At 37.3% G+C, this 13,437-nt stretch overlaps 1 protein-coding gene across 1 annotated transcript in view; it reads left to right on the plus strand.

Moving 5' to 3' along the window:
* Positions 1 to 13,437, plus strand: part of LOC104409782 (centrosomal protein of 112 kDa-like) — a gene marked incomplete at its 3' end in the record, with an annotated part of 57,118 nt that overhangs the window by 32,152 nt on the left and 11,529 nt on the right. Inside the window, exons 9-16 of the mRNA XM_010019751.1 lie at positions 10 to 109; positions 1,308 to 1,426; positions 3,676 to 3,819; positions 6,515 to 6,669; positions 6,910 to 7,039; positions 7,790 to 7,882; positions 8,682 to 8,741; positions 10,903 to 10,982. Of these exons, the coding sequence (XP_010018053.1) occupies positions 10 to 109; positions 1,308 to 1,426; positions 3,676 to 3,819; positions 6,515 to 6,669; positions 6,910 to 7,039; positions 7,790 to 7,882; positions 8,682 to 8,741; positions 10,903 to 10,982 (881 nt within the window). The remainder of the gene's footprint in view (positions 1 to 9; positions 110 to 1,307; positions 1,427 to 3,675; positions 3,820 to 6,514; positions 6,670 to 6,909; positions 7,040 to 7,789; positions 7,883 to 8,681; positions 8,742 to 10,902; positions 10,983 to 13,437) is intronic.

Below are 13,437 nucleotides of genomic sequence, written 5' to 3' on the forward strand. Positions count from 1 at the left end.
TCCCTACAGATTTTGGATAGAAAGAATGATGAAATCGAGGCCTTGAAGTCCTTCTACAAAACCAAACAAAGTGAAGCTGAGGAGACTATTAGAAAGCTGGAGACCAAAGGTGCTTTTTATCTTCGTGGTGGTGGTTTTCTGCATGGTTGTATTGCGCTGCATCCTTCTTGTGGCTATGGGCTTACATGTTCTTTCCAGGTGCAGATGTCCCTTTTCTCTTCCTTTGCAGGTCTTGACCTCTTTCCTTTAGATTTTTTTAGAGGTTTATCTGGTTGTCTTTGCTGTCCAGTCTCCAAACCAACTTTTCCAAGAGGCAGCGTGGTGCTGTTGTGTTTCATACTCACAGGTTTCATGAGCGTCGCCAGAAAAAGTTTCTTTGATGATTCCCAAGTATTTTGACCACTTACTTGAAACTTTCTGGAATCTCTGGTCAAGGTTAATTTATTTATACATTCAGTACATTTTAATCAAACCACAACGTATTATTTATTTAGGACTATTACAGCAAGTGTTCGAACATGAGTAGTAGTCTTGAATATGTCATAAGCACAAACTTGGCCTGAGCGTGGCTTGTCAGCAGTTTTTGAATGTTATTTTCTTTTAGAATTCCTTGGAGTCCATTTACACTATGGACTAAACCACAATGTAAAATAATCCACAAGTTTGGCAATCTACGTACTAAAAGAAAGTGAGTTCCATGTATATTGTTTCCTGCTCCTTGTCAAAGTAAATTGTCCAAGAAGGGATCTGGTGCTTCTGTTGGTTGCATTCAGCTGTAACAGGTTGTATTCGAGCCACCTACACTCATGTCAGAGAGTGAAAATCATCAGTGACTATGGAAAAGTGGATAATATGTTGTTTTCCACAAATTTGCCAGACTGTGAATTCTTGGTGCAATCACTTGTAATTTAAATTGGGGAACTTAATTTCCTTGTTTATCTTGGGCATTCAACCTTTATGAGAACCTTTTCTCCTAAGGGTGCATGTAAACTCAGGCTAAAAAATGCTTGTTTTCTTTAGGTTACACAGCATTTTGTCAATGTATATTTACTACTTCAGTAAGGAAAACTCACTATGAAATATTTTGTAAGTAGAGAAGGGGGAACACTTTGTATTTTTTTAGTGGCACAGAATCTAAGTGCTAAGTCTTGAAGAAGCACGTGCATTAAGTATTTCTTAGAGGCAAAAAACCATCAGAAAGCCAGGTCAATTGGAAAATTGATATATTCTGGTCGCATCTGTTGCCAATACTGGCAAATCCCAAAGGTATGTCTTGAATGGTTGTTTTATTTTCCCATTGTTGACAGTTCAGACCCTTCTTCGTGAGTCACAAGTCATCAGGGAAGCGAAAGAGAAGCAGATTGTAGAGTTAAAGAAGATGTGTGAGCAAAGCAATGAGTCTTTGAACAATGAATGGGAGAAAAGGGTAAGGAATAACTTGCTTTCTTTGAAAGACTCCTACAGTGTGTATGTGGGATAATGCATTTTGTTCCTTCAAAAAATGAACTATAAGGAATATGTTACTTTTTGGACTGTTTTCTTCTGCTGATTTTGTTGTTTTTGCTGGAGTAATCTTGCCAGACTCTTTGCTGATGCTCACGCCCCTGCACCCTGCAGCTGGGCACTCTGTTCCTGGGGTTCATCTGGCCCTCTTGGCAAGTCTCGGGATGTATTAGGGAAGTGTTTGTTTCTGGTTGACCTGACATGGAATTTTAATCTCGGTAAACCTGCTGCTACCTGCTGCCACGGTGCTTCCTTTGAACTCTTCTTTTTGCAATGGGTCATGAATTCTTCAATGTGTTTTTATTTAATGTTACACTCAAGGCAGCAGCAAAGCAGAGGGAAAAGCATCTTTATTGTGAGACAGCTTCACCTTTCTCCAGATTACTGTTGGTATTTTCTTTCTTGTCCCTCTGAGGAGAGGAAGGGTCACAAAAAGGGTAAAACCACCTCCCTTCATAGATGGAGTTTTGCAGCTCTGTGTGTGGAAGTGATGTTGGTTTTAATTCTTGTCTTGTAAGAGCTATGTCATAAATCTTGTCCTTTGTGCTTAAGTCCTTGAGGCTTCAGCATTAGATGGGGTTTTCTTGTTTTAGAGGAGCATTACTTTCAGCCCCAGGTCACCCCCTTGTTGCAGTTACCTGGCAAGTGCTGTTCCTCCAGCTGTAGTTGTCGTCAGTGATGCCAGTGTGCAAACAAGAGGGCAAATTAAAATGCTAATATTAACTTCATGGAATTATAGGAGTGAAATCGAAGCATGTATCTAATGGAAAAAAGTGGATAGTGGGAATTGTGATGGAAATACAGTAAAACTAACAGTACAGTATTTTAATAACTTTATAATTACTTCCTTCTGTATATTTTTTTGTTTGAATAGATGCAAGCTGTTTGAATAGATGTTGCTGACAATAATGCAGATATTATTGTAGTCTGGTTGGTGTACAGGAGGTAGAGACATTCCCAGGATTTTTGGGTTTGTTTCTAGCTCATGCACCTGGAGATGAAAAGTTTGTTTATTTATTTTCCCAGATTATTTTTGAAAGGATCTCAAATTCAACAAAGCTTCTGAACCCCACAGTATATACGTGACACTTACCGTAATTTATCAGCATTCTTATCTTTTGGATGAATCATAGAATTATACAATCATAGAATAGAAAACTCCTGTGAGTTTATGGATGAAAACTTCTATGTTAAGTTCCTGCACACTGTTGAAGTCCATTTAAATCATGGTCCAGATTCACAGAGACCTCCAGAATTCTGCATGATAAAAATCCTTTGGTCTGGCAGTAGGCAGGGTAATGAGTAACTTTCTGCTTCTCTATATGTTGAATAGAAACCCTTATATGTGTGCAAATTAACCTGACTTTGGCAGTGCATTTAGAAAGATGCTTTTGTATTCTATATTGCAGTTTTTTCCTTCAGCCATGAAATGGATGTGTTAGAAACTTGAGAAATACACAATGGCTGTTACAGAACCAAAGCACCAGACAAGTTTTGTATGCTAATTTCACATGACATTATTCTTTACTATTGTTTAGATAGAGAACTTAGATTTGAGGCTGCTTAGCTAGAAAGAGAGGCCACTGGTGTTTAGGATGTAAATCAAGTGTTAGTAATGACACAGATAATCCTTTTATTAGACAAGTAGATGTTCAGGGCTCTTCAGCTTCTTACAAATTGAGAGGCAGATAAACCACCAGTGTAAGTCTCTGGAGAGAGTATTAGTTTTTCTGTAAGAGAAAGTCGTTAATTTTGTGCAACACTCACTGGTGCTCAGTTTAAAATATGTAAGCAAATAGTGTATCAGAGTGGCAAAAATACGTATGTGTTTTAGCATTCTGTCTGGATTAGGTTATGCTCTCTATGCCCAGGTTCTGGGCAACCTGATCTAGTTGAACGTGTCCCTGCTCATTGCAGGGAGGTTGGACAAGGTGACCTTTGAAGGTGCCTTCCAACCCAGACTATTCTACGATTCTATGACTTGCTTATACTCCTAAATTGCTGCTGTATAGAGTCATAGTAGACCTATTTAGTGAGACCATGATCTCGTTTTGTCATAGAGGTTGGAAGTGCGGCCTCTGCTTCTCAGTTACTCTATTTATGTGCTATAATAATATACTTACAAATGCTAGTTTTATATAGCACTCATTTCCTAACATCTTTGTGATGCAGCTTCATAATGCTGTGGCTGAAATGGAAAAGGAGAAGTTTAATATTCGGAAGAAGCACACAGAAGATATGCAGGAGCTGCTGGAGGACACCAACACTCGTCTGGACAAAATGGAGGAAGATTATTTGGAACAGATAAAGTCAACTGTAAGTTACTTGTAAAATATGTCACAATAGTAAGTATCTCGTGCAGTATTCAAGTATGTAGGTACTCTTGGGCTGAGAAGTGTTTTTGATGGTGCAGTGCAGTTGTTCTCTCTTGGGAGAGGACAGTGTCCTGGCAGCCAGTCCAACCAAGGACTTTTGTCCCAGGTAAAACTCACTGAAGTACAGCCCTTCAGTGAATACTGCTCAGATACGTGTTTGTACTGAAGGATTAGTATTTCTCATTGGTTTTGATTCAAGTTAGCAAAGCTTTTGTCTCTGTAGCGTTGTAGACTATAAAAAAGGGTGTCTATACTGCATCTGTTTTCATAGGTAGATGTGACTTCTTACTTACTCACCTCCTCCCCGAGTGATCAAATGCTTCTGTTAGATTAAAGAGCAAATAAAACATATGTTAATAATTATTGCATTATTCTAATTTATTGCATTTCTTTCCTGGAATAATTAGAAACATGTAAGCAGGGTTTTGTGCCTCCTCTGTAAATGATGTACAAAGGCAAAAAATTAACAAGTATCCTCAAGAAAACATCCTGTACTTTTTATCAGGATGAGGTAGGAAGAAAATGGGATGAGTGAAAAGACAATGTCAAACAAAATTTATTCCTTTATTAATGAACGTTGAATTTAAAAATTAGCATTCAGATCATGTCATAGGTAACAGTAAATACAGAGGGAAAATGGACACAGTCTGTCAGCAGGATTGAATTTAAGAACCATCAAAACTAGACAGATCTTGCTGAGCAGCTTCTGATTTAATAATTAAACAAGGTAGAGTTCAAGGCAGGGCTTAAGATGAAAGACGAGTCTGTCACTGGAAATTAGTTTTCTTTTTTTCTCTCTTCTCTTTCTGTCTCCTGATTTTTGGTGGGTTTGTTGGTATTTCAGAGTTTCCTTGTTCAGAGTTTCACGTTGTCAAGAATGCCAGTGCTGTTAGCAACTGAAATTGGCTGAACCATTTAATACCATAGAACTGATAAGTAGGGGGTTGTGCATTGAACAAGTATTAATTTCCTTGAGGGATGGGGAGCTGGGAAGGAATTTTGATGTTTGGTGATATGTTAAGTGACCTTCGTTTCTTTTTTTGTATCTGTTCTTTAAAAAAAACCCCAAACCCCCATGAACAAAACCCTACCCCCCAAATAAACAAAAGAAGCCCCCAACCCACAAAAAATCCCAGCCAAAACCCCCCCATACCATGCAGCTGGCTTTGCACTGAGGGAGAACTTGGCTCCGCTGTTTCTGAAGTATCTTAAGCCAGTTGGTGAAGTTCAGGTTCTTCACTGTTTGAGGTTCTTGCATTAGTCCAGGCTCCTTTAACAGTCCTGTGACAGTTGGGGCACTGGCTCGAGATGGCAGATGTTAGAGTTTTGATCTTACTTTAACAGAGAAGGAGAACACTCTTCCACTTCCCTCATCTTTGGACCTTTGTTGGTATAAAAATAACTATGATACATACATCCTGGAAGGGCAGCTGTGTCTTGTTTTTTGACTCCAGCCTCTGGAGTCCATGGTTATTAACATAAATTTAAGGAAGAATGGGAAGTGGTAGAGTAGTCTCATGCTACATGTGCTGTCCTCGTTCTGCTCATTTTGGAATTATTTATATTACAAAATGAAAGACATACATCTTTTGATAGATGTTTGTAATTTGTCATAAGGAAATCGCTGTAATTAAACAAATGATGGGGAGAAGTAGATTAGGGAAAGGTAAACGAGCAGACACTTGAGGAATGCACTCGCAGTCTGGGTACAGATTTGCTATGTTCCTGTGCACAACACTTGCCTTCTCTGTGTGCCTTTTCCAGTAATAAAATGGAGAAGATACACTTACCTTACAAGATGATCAGTGGATATAGTTAATATTTGTTAACTGATTTCAAACATAGCTAGATGGCATTTGCACTGTTAATGCAGCATTTGTGTTATAACCTTCTTATGTCCTCCAAATCCATAGCAGGTGTTCCAGTATCTTTTAGTTTACATCCTTGGATGTGGTTGTTCCAAAGTGTGCACATAAAAGGCAGTTGTTTAAAACCTATCGTTCCTTAGGAACCTAAGTGCACTGCTCCTTGTTTTAGTTTAGAAATTTAGTATGTATATATCTTCATATCTATAAATATACAACGGTGGTAAAAGTACTCTAGAAAATATTTCAGCATGCAAGAGCTGCAGATTTCACTTGATGCTGTTTAATATGTTTTCTAGCTGACTTTTATAGCTGCTCATCACCATAATGGTCAATAAAATCTTATATATATATAGATTTTTCCTCAAATACTCCTTCCCTCATGCACGTTGTACTAGGGTGTGTGGTGATAACACACTCTTTGGTTAATGGAAGGTCTAAAAATGCTTTACGTGCACCCACTGCGGTTCTCCTTAGACATATCTGTTGTGTCTCTCATTTTAACAGATTAGGAATTTAGAAAGCAATTGCACATGTTGTTTTGCTCAGGGGAGAAGACTTGTTACTCTGCAGGGAGGAGCAGACCTCCATATTTTGAAGATTTATTTGTTTATATGCAACATAGAATTTACGGTCATGATTGATGACACTTTTGCTATTGTAACTCTTTGTGTCTCTGGACCACCAAAGAGCCTTGTTGCTTTAGGCTACTGAATAACAACAGGAGCACGCCCTGATTGATTCTGGTGTTTTCTCAACCTACTCTTTTAGAACCAGACTGTCAAAGAACTGGAGGCTCGTGTCCAGCAGTTGACTGTTGAGGCTGAAAACAGTAATTTACAACGTCAGAAATTATCTCAAGAAAAGGCTGATGCAGAACAGCGTTACCAGGTGGTGTGCTCTGAACTTCAGGACGTGAAAGCAAGGTAATTCATTAGCTGCTGCTGGTTTTACATTGTATTAATTGATGTAAAACTTATTTGGGAACCAACCCAAGTGACCACTATAAGGAGGATGTTATCCTTCCATTATTTATAAGTGTTTCATTCTGCTACAGCGAGCACGTGGTGCAGGCAGACTTGCATACTCTGTAGAATTGATACTGAGCAGGTAAAATGGCAAAATATGAAAGCAATTTCCATATTCTGTTTGCTTACCACTTGTAGGCACAGCTCACTTCAGAAAGACAAGGACCATATTATACAGGAATACGAGAAGAACATTCAGCAACTACAAAGTAAATATGATGTTGATATAAATTTTATAAAGCAGGAACATGCTCTCTCTGCAGCTAAGGTATGCTTCCACGTGTAACAGGCATGAAAATGTTGTTGAAGTGGTCTCTTCAATAGAAATGTAATGCTTATGAATAAATCCAAGGAACTCTTCAGTTCCCGGAGTTATTCGTGTGCATAAGTTTTAAAAAAGAAATTGTGATTTAATTTTTCATTGCCAAATTTGACTGAAAAATCATCTGAAGTTGGTAATTCTAATGTGTGTACATGTACATACAGGTGGTGTTTCCATAACTGATTCAGATAAAGGACAAATAATACACTGATCTTGTTAGTGCTGCTTTAGAAATTCCAGATATCTACCAATATGCATAGGTAGATATTTAGCATATATTTAATACAATTTTCAGGTTCAGTGGTTGTAGAAAAGGCCTATGTTTTAAATCTTCTAATTGTCAGAGCCATAGGACAAATGAGGCCTTTTGCATTTATTTACTGGAATGCTGGGAGCTTTGGTGATACTTTACTCCATTTAATTTCCAAGGTATTTTTGTTTGTTTCAATTGTTAATGCCAAAGGGTTTTACTATTGTCTATTTTTAGTGGTTTTGTTCACATTTCTAAGTTCACCAGAGGGACACAATTGACATACCCAGAGTCGTGAACTCATACATGGGTTTTTCTTCCCAATATGACATATTTTTCCAATTTCCAGGCACCTTTGAGAAATAGATGTAAACCCCCTAAAGATGTATCTGTTTAAGCTGATGAGGAATGCAACAGAAATTCCTGTTTTTGTTAAATCCCTGCAGGCATCTGATGCGATTGAAGAATTGCAGCACAGTGTGGCTCTACTAAAACAACAGCTACAAGATTCAGAACATCAAAGGCAGCAACAGCTGAGGGTGAGCCCTGAATTTCTTACTCAAGAATGACCAGCTCTTTTTACTTGTCCAAGTGATTTGAATGTTTAGATGGTCTCACTAAAATGAACTTATAGATAAAATGCATCTTTATGTGTTTAATTCAAAGAGATACGTAAAGTGTCACATCATGCTTAAAGGTTGATTTAAAAAGTATGACTGAAAGAGATCACTGTATGGGTAAAAGCAGAATTTTCACAGAAATCCTTTGACTGTTGTACTTCACCATGTTAAACCAATATAAACATGTATAGAGATTATAGAGAAGCATATAAAAGAGTTACATATATCTTTTTTTTTCCTAAACTTTAAACATTTTTAAAGTAAGTTTCAAAATAGTTTAAATTTTTGTTGCCATTTAACAGTTCACTTCAATATTCCTTCTTCCTATAGGCATCTAAATCAATCCTTCTATCTCAGGATAATGAGTTCCACATCCGTATCATGTATCCATCCTGTTTGAGTTTGGCATCTACTTTTTCTCCTATGCCTTTCATTTCACAGTTGATGTAGTACAGAATGGCATTTTAATAGTTCAGGAGAGCAAGTTGCTGTTTCTCTTTAGAAAACATGAATCACGACTTTTGAGATAGTTGTCCATGTGGATATTTTGGCTGTTGGTTAAATTTGGATGTCAGAATTCTTCAGTGATGATATAAAGTGACTGTAATTTTTATGGATTGTTCTGTACAATAGCAAATACGTGTGTGTTTAAAGACTACTTTGAAATGAAAGGAAAATATGATTTGTTTATTTAGAATACACATCTCTTCCCGTGCAGGATCAAGAATACAAGCTTCAACAGGAGAAACTTCACTTGGAGCGTGTGTTTGAAAAACAGGTAATGTTATCAGGAAAATACACCATCTTGGGCATAGTTCCAATTTCTGTTTGTGTACAGAAGCTAAAGGTTTAATTCTGAAATCCCTCAAGAAGTAAATTTTGGAATCTAAGCATTGCACATGGGTTGGGAAAATAATTGGGGAAATTCAAGGAGGATTTTAAGTACAATTTTTTAAGTACAGAGAGAACACCTCTGAGTGTGGGAGTCTGTTGCCAAACACTGGAGGCTGGGAGAACATTACCAAAGATGTGCCACTGTAATCCTGGCCTGTTTGTATACACTTGTTGGCAGCTGATGTTAACTGCTGCTAGAGAAAAGATAATGAACTTAACCTGAGCTGTTGTGAGTGTGCCTCTGATCTTCCGTACTTCCTTTTCCCCAATATATCTTTATTCCGTGCTTCTCCAAGGTATGTTTTGGTCTGATCCTAGCCTACATTTGTCTTTTTAGACATGTCATGTTTTTTATGAAGGTTGGCCTCAAGAAAAGCTTAGGATTGGAATAATATTGCAGGTCAAAATAAAGATACAGTAGTATAATTTGGATATCTTCTAGCTATTTTAGTGTAGTGGACATTGGTTTATTGCAATACATCACTTCCACTGCAGATAAGCACAGATTAAAAGTGACTGGTAATGTTTTCAGGCACCAAGTCCAAACACCATCAAATGGCTCACATGTAGACTATTAAACTTTACAATTCTGGGCAGTGAGGTGGATGCATTTGTGCTGCCTGCTGCAGTGGTGCCTGTCCAATGTGAACCTTGAATGAGGCTTGAGGATCCTTTGGGAGAATGGTACTTAGCATTGGCTAAGAGCGTGTCAGCAATCCCACTGCACCAGTAAGGACAGGTACTGAGTTGTACCTGTGTCAGTAAATGAGAAAGTAGACCCTTTATTAGTAGGTAACTTTGCAGCAGTACTCCTGTTCATCAGTTTTGCTTTGTTTTCCAAAGCAAATCTTTGAGAAAGGAGGAGAAAAAATACATGGGAAGAATTTAGGGATATAAATCCATAAAATAATATGGATTGGCCCATAAAATACTAAAACAAGCTTGCCCTCAAGTAAAGGAGTCGTGAAGTCTCTGGTGCAATCTGTTCACTTAAGAAACTACCCATTATCTAATAATCTTTATTAGTCTACAGTGGCTATTGCCTGCTAGGATATTTAAACATCAAACAAATACTAGGTACTAACCCTAAATGTCACTGCTTGATTGAATGTCCTTATCTGCTGAATCAGGAACCAGTTAAGCTAAATGGTTTTACAAGCCAAGGAAACACCTGCTTTTTATAAATAATCTACCACTTGTTTTCCAAACATTGAGCTAAGGATAAGAACAGTGAAACATTATTCCTGAGAGCTGTTCTTGAGCCAGCCATTACATATATAGAATTTAGCAGGTTTGGCAATACCTTCTTTTCTCTGATAGGCAGCCCATCGGTTTGGAAGCTCTTTCAAACCAACTAAGTATTGAGACTTCTGTGTAGTAAACCCCTACATGGAACTGCTCACAGCAGAGAATCTCTGCATTTGTTTTTTCATTGGACAACTATACTCTATGCTTCTGACTACACAGAATTAAAAGCTTTGTATAATGATTCCATCACTCTTGTTTGATTTCACTGGTCAGGAGTTCGTTAGTAGTAAACCACTTATCCTCAAAGTATTACTTTTCTTAGAGTTAACTCAGTTAATGTTTGAGTATGTATTAATCTAAAGTGGATTATTGTCATTATTTTTGGTACTCTTATTGTGGTAAGAATTGATAAAATTGGGGATTCACAAATTGGTAAGTAGGAACTCTGCACCATAAAGAATACGTCTCGTTAATTTGGGCATTTTTCTATATGCTTTCCTGTATTTATCTAAAGAAAATCTAGTTCCTTTTCATGTAATTACTGATATTTATTTGATCTAGAGAATAATATTAATTTTGAGAAGAAAAATAGCTCTACTGGCTGTATTTTCATACTTGATGTCTGTTAATCCTTATTCTTGCATTTTATATTATCTTAGGAACATGTACACGGTTGTCTACATTCATGCAAAAGAAATATCCAAAATAAATAGGTTTTTATAATTTAAAATAACTTCTTTTTCAGCTCTGACTTTGTTTTAGCTAAAATATGGTATTTGTTTTCCTTCCAATGGTAGATTCATGGCATCCGGAATGATCTTGATAAAGAAAGAGGGGATGCTCAGAAGAAAATTCGCAAACTGGAAGAGACTTTGAAGTAAGTGAATATGGAATAATTGTTGAACCATCCCCAATTTTGTAGTCAAATTTGTTAACTGAGCTTACGCTCGGTCTCATCCGTCTGCCTTCCTCTGGTTTGCCTGGGTTATCTTCCCATCGTAAAGGTGCATCTTCAGGGTTCTAGTCAGCCATAAAAATCAACAAAGTAAAGCAAAAACCAAGGCACCCAGATTTAGGGACTTTCAAGTGGTAGGCGTAAAGCAGAATGGAAGCTGGTGGTGTCAGTGGGTCTTGCCCTGTCAGATAAATGAAGCCAGCTTCAATGGAGAGTAGATACATAGTAGGCAAAGAATCCAAACTAAAGACTTGGTGCTTTGGACAATTGTAGAGTAAGGGATAAATTTGAAAGGTGTATTTAAATTATATTTTAGCTTGATTTAGTATATAATGTTTGTGGGTTTTTGTTTTTTATATCCATACTTTACAACTTTAATGTGGAATTTACCTCTTTGATACCACACTTTGTGTGTGAAAACTTGTTCTTCACACGTGGCTCAGGCTCAAAAGCGGTCTGCAGCAAACAGAAGACACTTTTCATTAAGTAACTTGGAACAGCTTTTTTGCTGACCTAGTACATTAAAAATCTAATCAGGACACAACAAGTCTGATGTTTTGTGAGCAGAGGAGTGGTTTACATACAGCAGATGCACTTACAACAAGATCCACTCTTGTTATGCTGCTCCCATTTTTGATTATGTAAGATATTATTTCCATATGTTCAGCCAGTTTAAATTCAAAGTTACAGAAATAATTTTTAGGGAAAACAGATTATTCTGAAACGAACCAGAAGTTATTTGCTAAAACTATTCAGCTGAACATTAGGCTGTATCTTATCTAGGCTGATAGAGGCATTGTGAAGATACTTTTATTCAATAAAAGTCACAGGGCTGAAGTCTGTATTCCTTTATTTCTATAATCTCTTAGGTGTTGGGCATAAATAGAGACTATCTTAAATCACTGCAGACATTAATGAAAACTCTAGCTTTTAATCTGTAAATTCTTTACACTGACTATTATTTATAATTTTAGGGAGATTGAATTGTTATCAACTAAACTTAATCTTTTAGTATTTTAATGTCTGATTCATTGATAATAGTCACATTAATTACCTTCCACATCTTTCAAATAACATGTCGTGCACTTAAGTTAATACAATAAGTCTGGCTTTACAGCCAACTGGCTGCTCAGAATTCATTCCTCATGTGGGTGCTCTCGGTGCAGAGTGGACGTGGTTGGACTCCTCATCAGTCAAGTAGTTGTGAAGCGGGTTAGTGCGCTCTCGATTTGAATTTAGTTTTCATTAACAGCACTGCACCCAGAAGCTGTTGTAGGTAGCTGAGGAGGTCCTCACGGATTTCACATACTCCCGAGCTGTGAATAAGCTTAGGTTTGATGTATGGGTTAGAGTAAGGATTTGAAAGTCTCAAGTTTCAAGAGCCCAGTTTACTGGTGGATGCTTCAGGGCCCACAAGTTAAGATGATGTTGGCAGAGGCCAGTCCTTGCGCTTGGTGTGAGTGGGTCCTTTGGACAAAACTGGGGATGGGTCAGCCCTGGAGACTGTGTGACAGGTTAAAGCTGTGTCTAGACTGTTTTAGTGTATTCTCAGTTTTCAGTGTCTTGTAATACAAGCTACTTCCACTCATATTGTAGAATACTTTCCCATCTTTGCTTCCATGTCATATGGCACTCTTAAGCTTATTTTATTTTACTGATTCAAGGTGTTGGAAATGATGTAGTGATTTCTGATATTAAATGGTATATCACTCTCCTAATTTAAAATGGAAAATGTTTTCGTTTTGGAAATACTTGTTAATAATGAATCTATACTACTGTTCTTTTGCTTGTTTTTCTGGCAGTGCTTTGGGGTTAATTTTAAGGTTAGTAATGGAATTAGTAATGCTCGTAAGTAATTAATTTGTAATTGAATAGATAAAAAATAGCTTCGTCTGGTTTTGTCTGGGTAGAGACAGGAGTCAGCAGAATCATCAGGGTGAATTTCTGTTCCTAAAGATGAAAAATACTTTCTTTATAGAGGTATAGTGCCCGAGTCTAAGCGCAGCCTATATTCAGCTGGCTGGTTCTTTCACATTTCAACTCTGGTGCATGAGCACGGATCTAGCAGTGCACAGGACTTAAGAAGAGACTCGTGCTCACTAGAAAGGAACTGCTAATCTTGAAAGGCAGACTTTCTGGAAACGAAGTCATTAATTTAGTACCAACTGTTCTGGACAATATTAAGATTTTATATATGCTTATATACAATATATATGTAAAAGGTAACAAGCAGTAATGTTTTTCTATCAGAAATGTATGACTTGCTTATGGCTTTTTTTTCCCCCGTCACTACAGAATTAGTCCTTTTAACAATCTCTTGCTATTAATATGAATTCATAAGATCTAATGTTTTATGTGAAAATGATTCGTTTTGTTG

This window comes from Nestor notabilis, unplaced genomic scaffold (assembly GCF_000696875.1).
Source record: "Nestor notabilis isolate BGI_N333 unplaced genomic scaffold, ASM69687v1 scaffold31658, whole genome shotgun sequence".
Lineage (NCBI taxonomy): Eukaryota > Metazoa > Chordata > Aves > Psittaciformes > Psittacidae > Nestor > Nestor notabilis.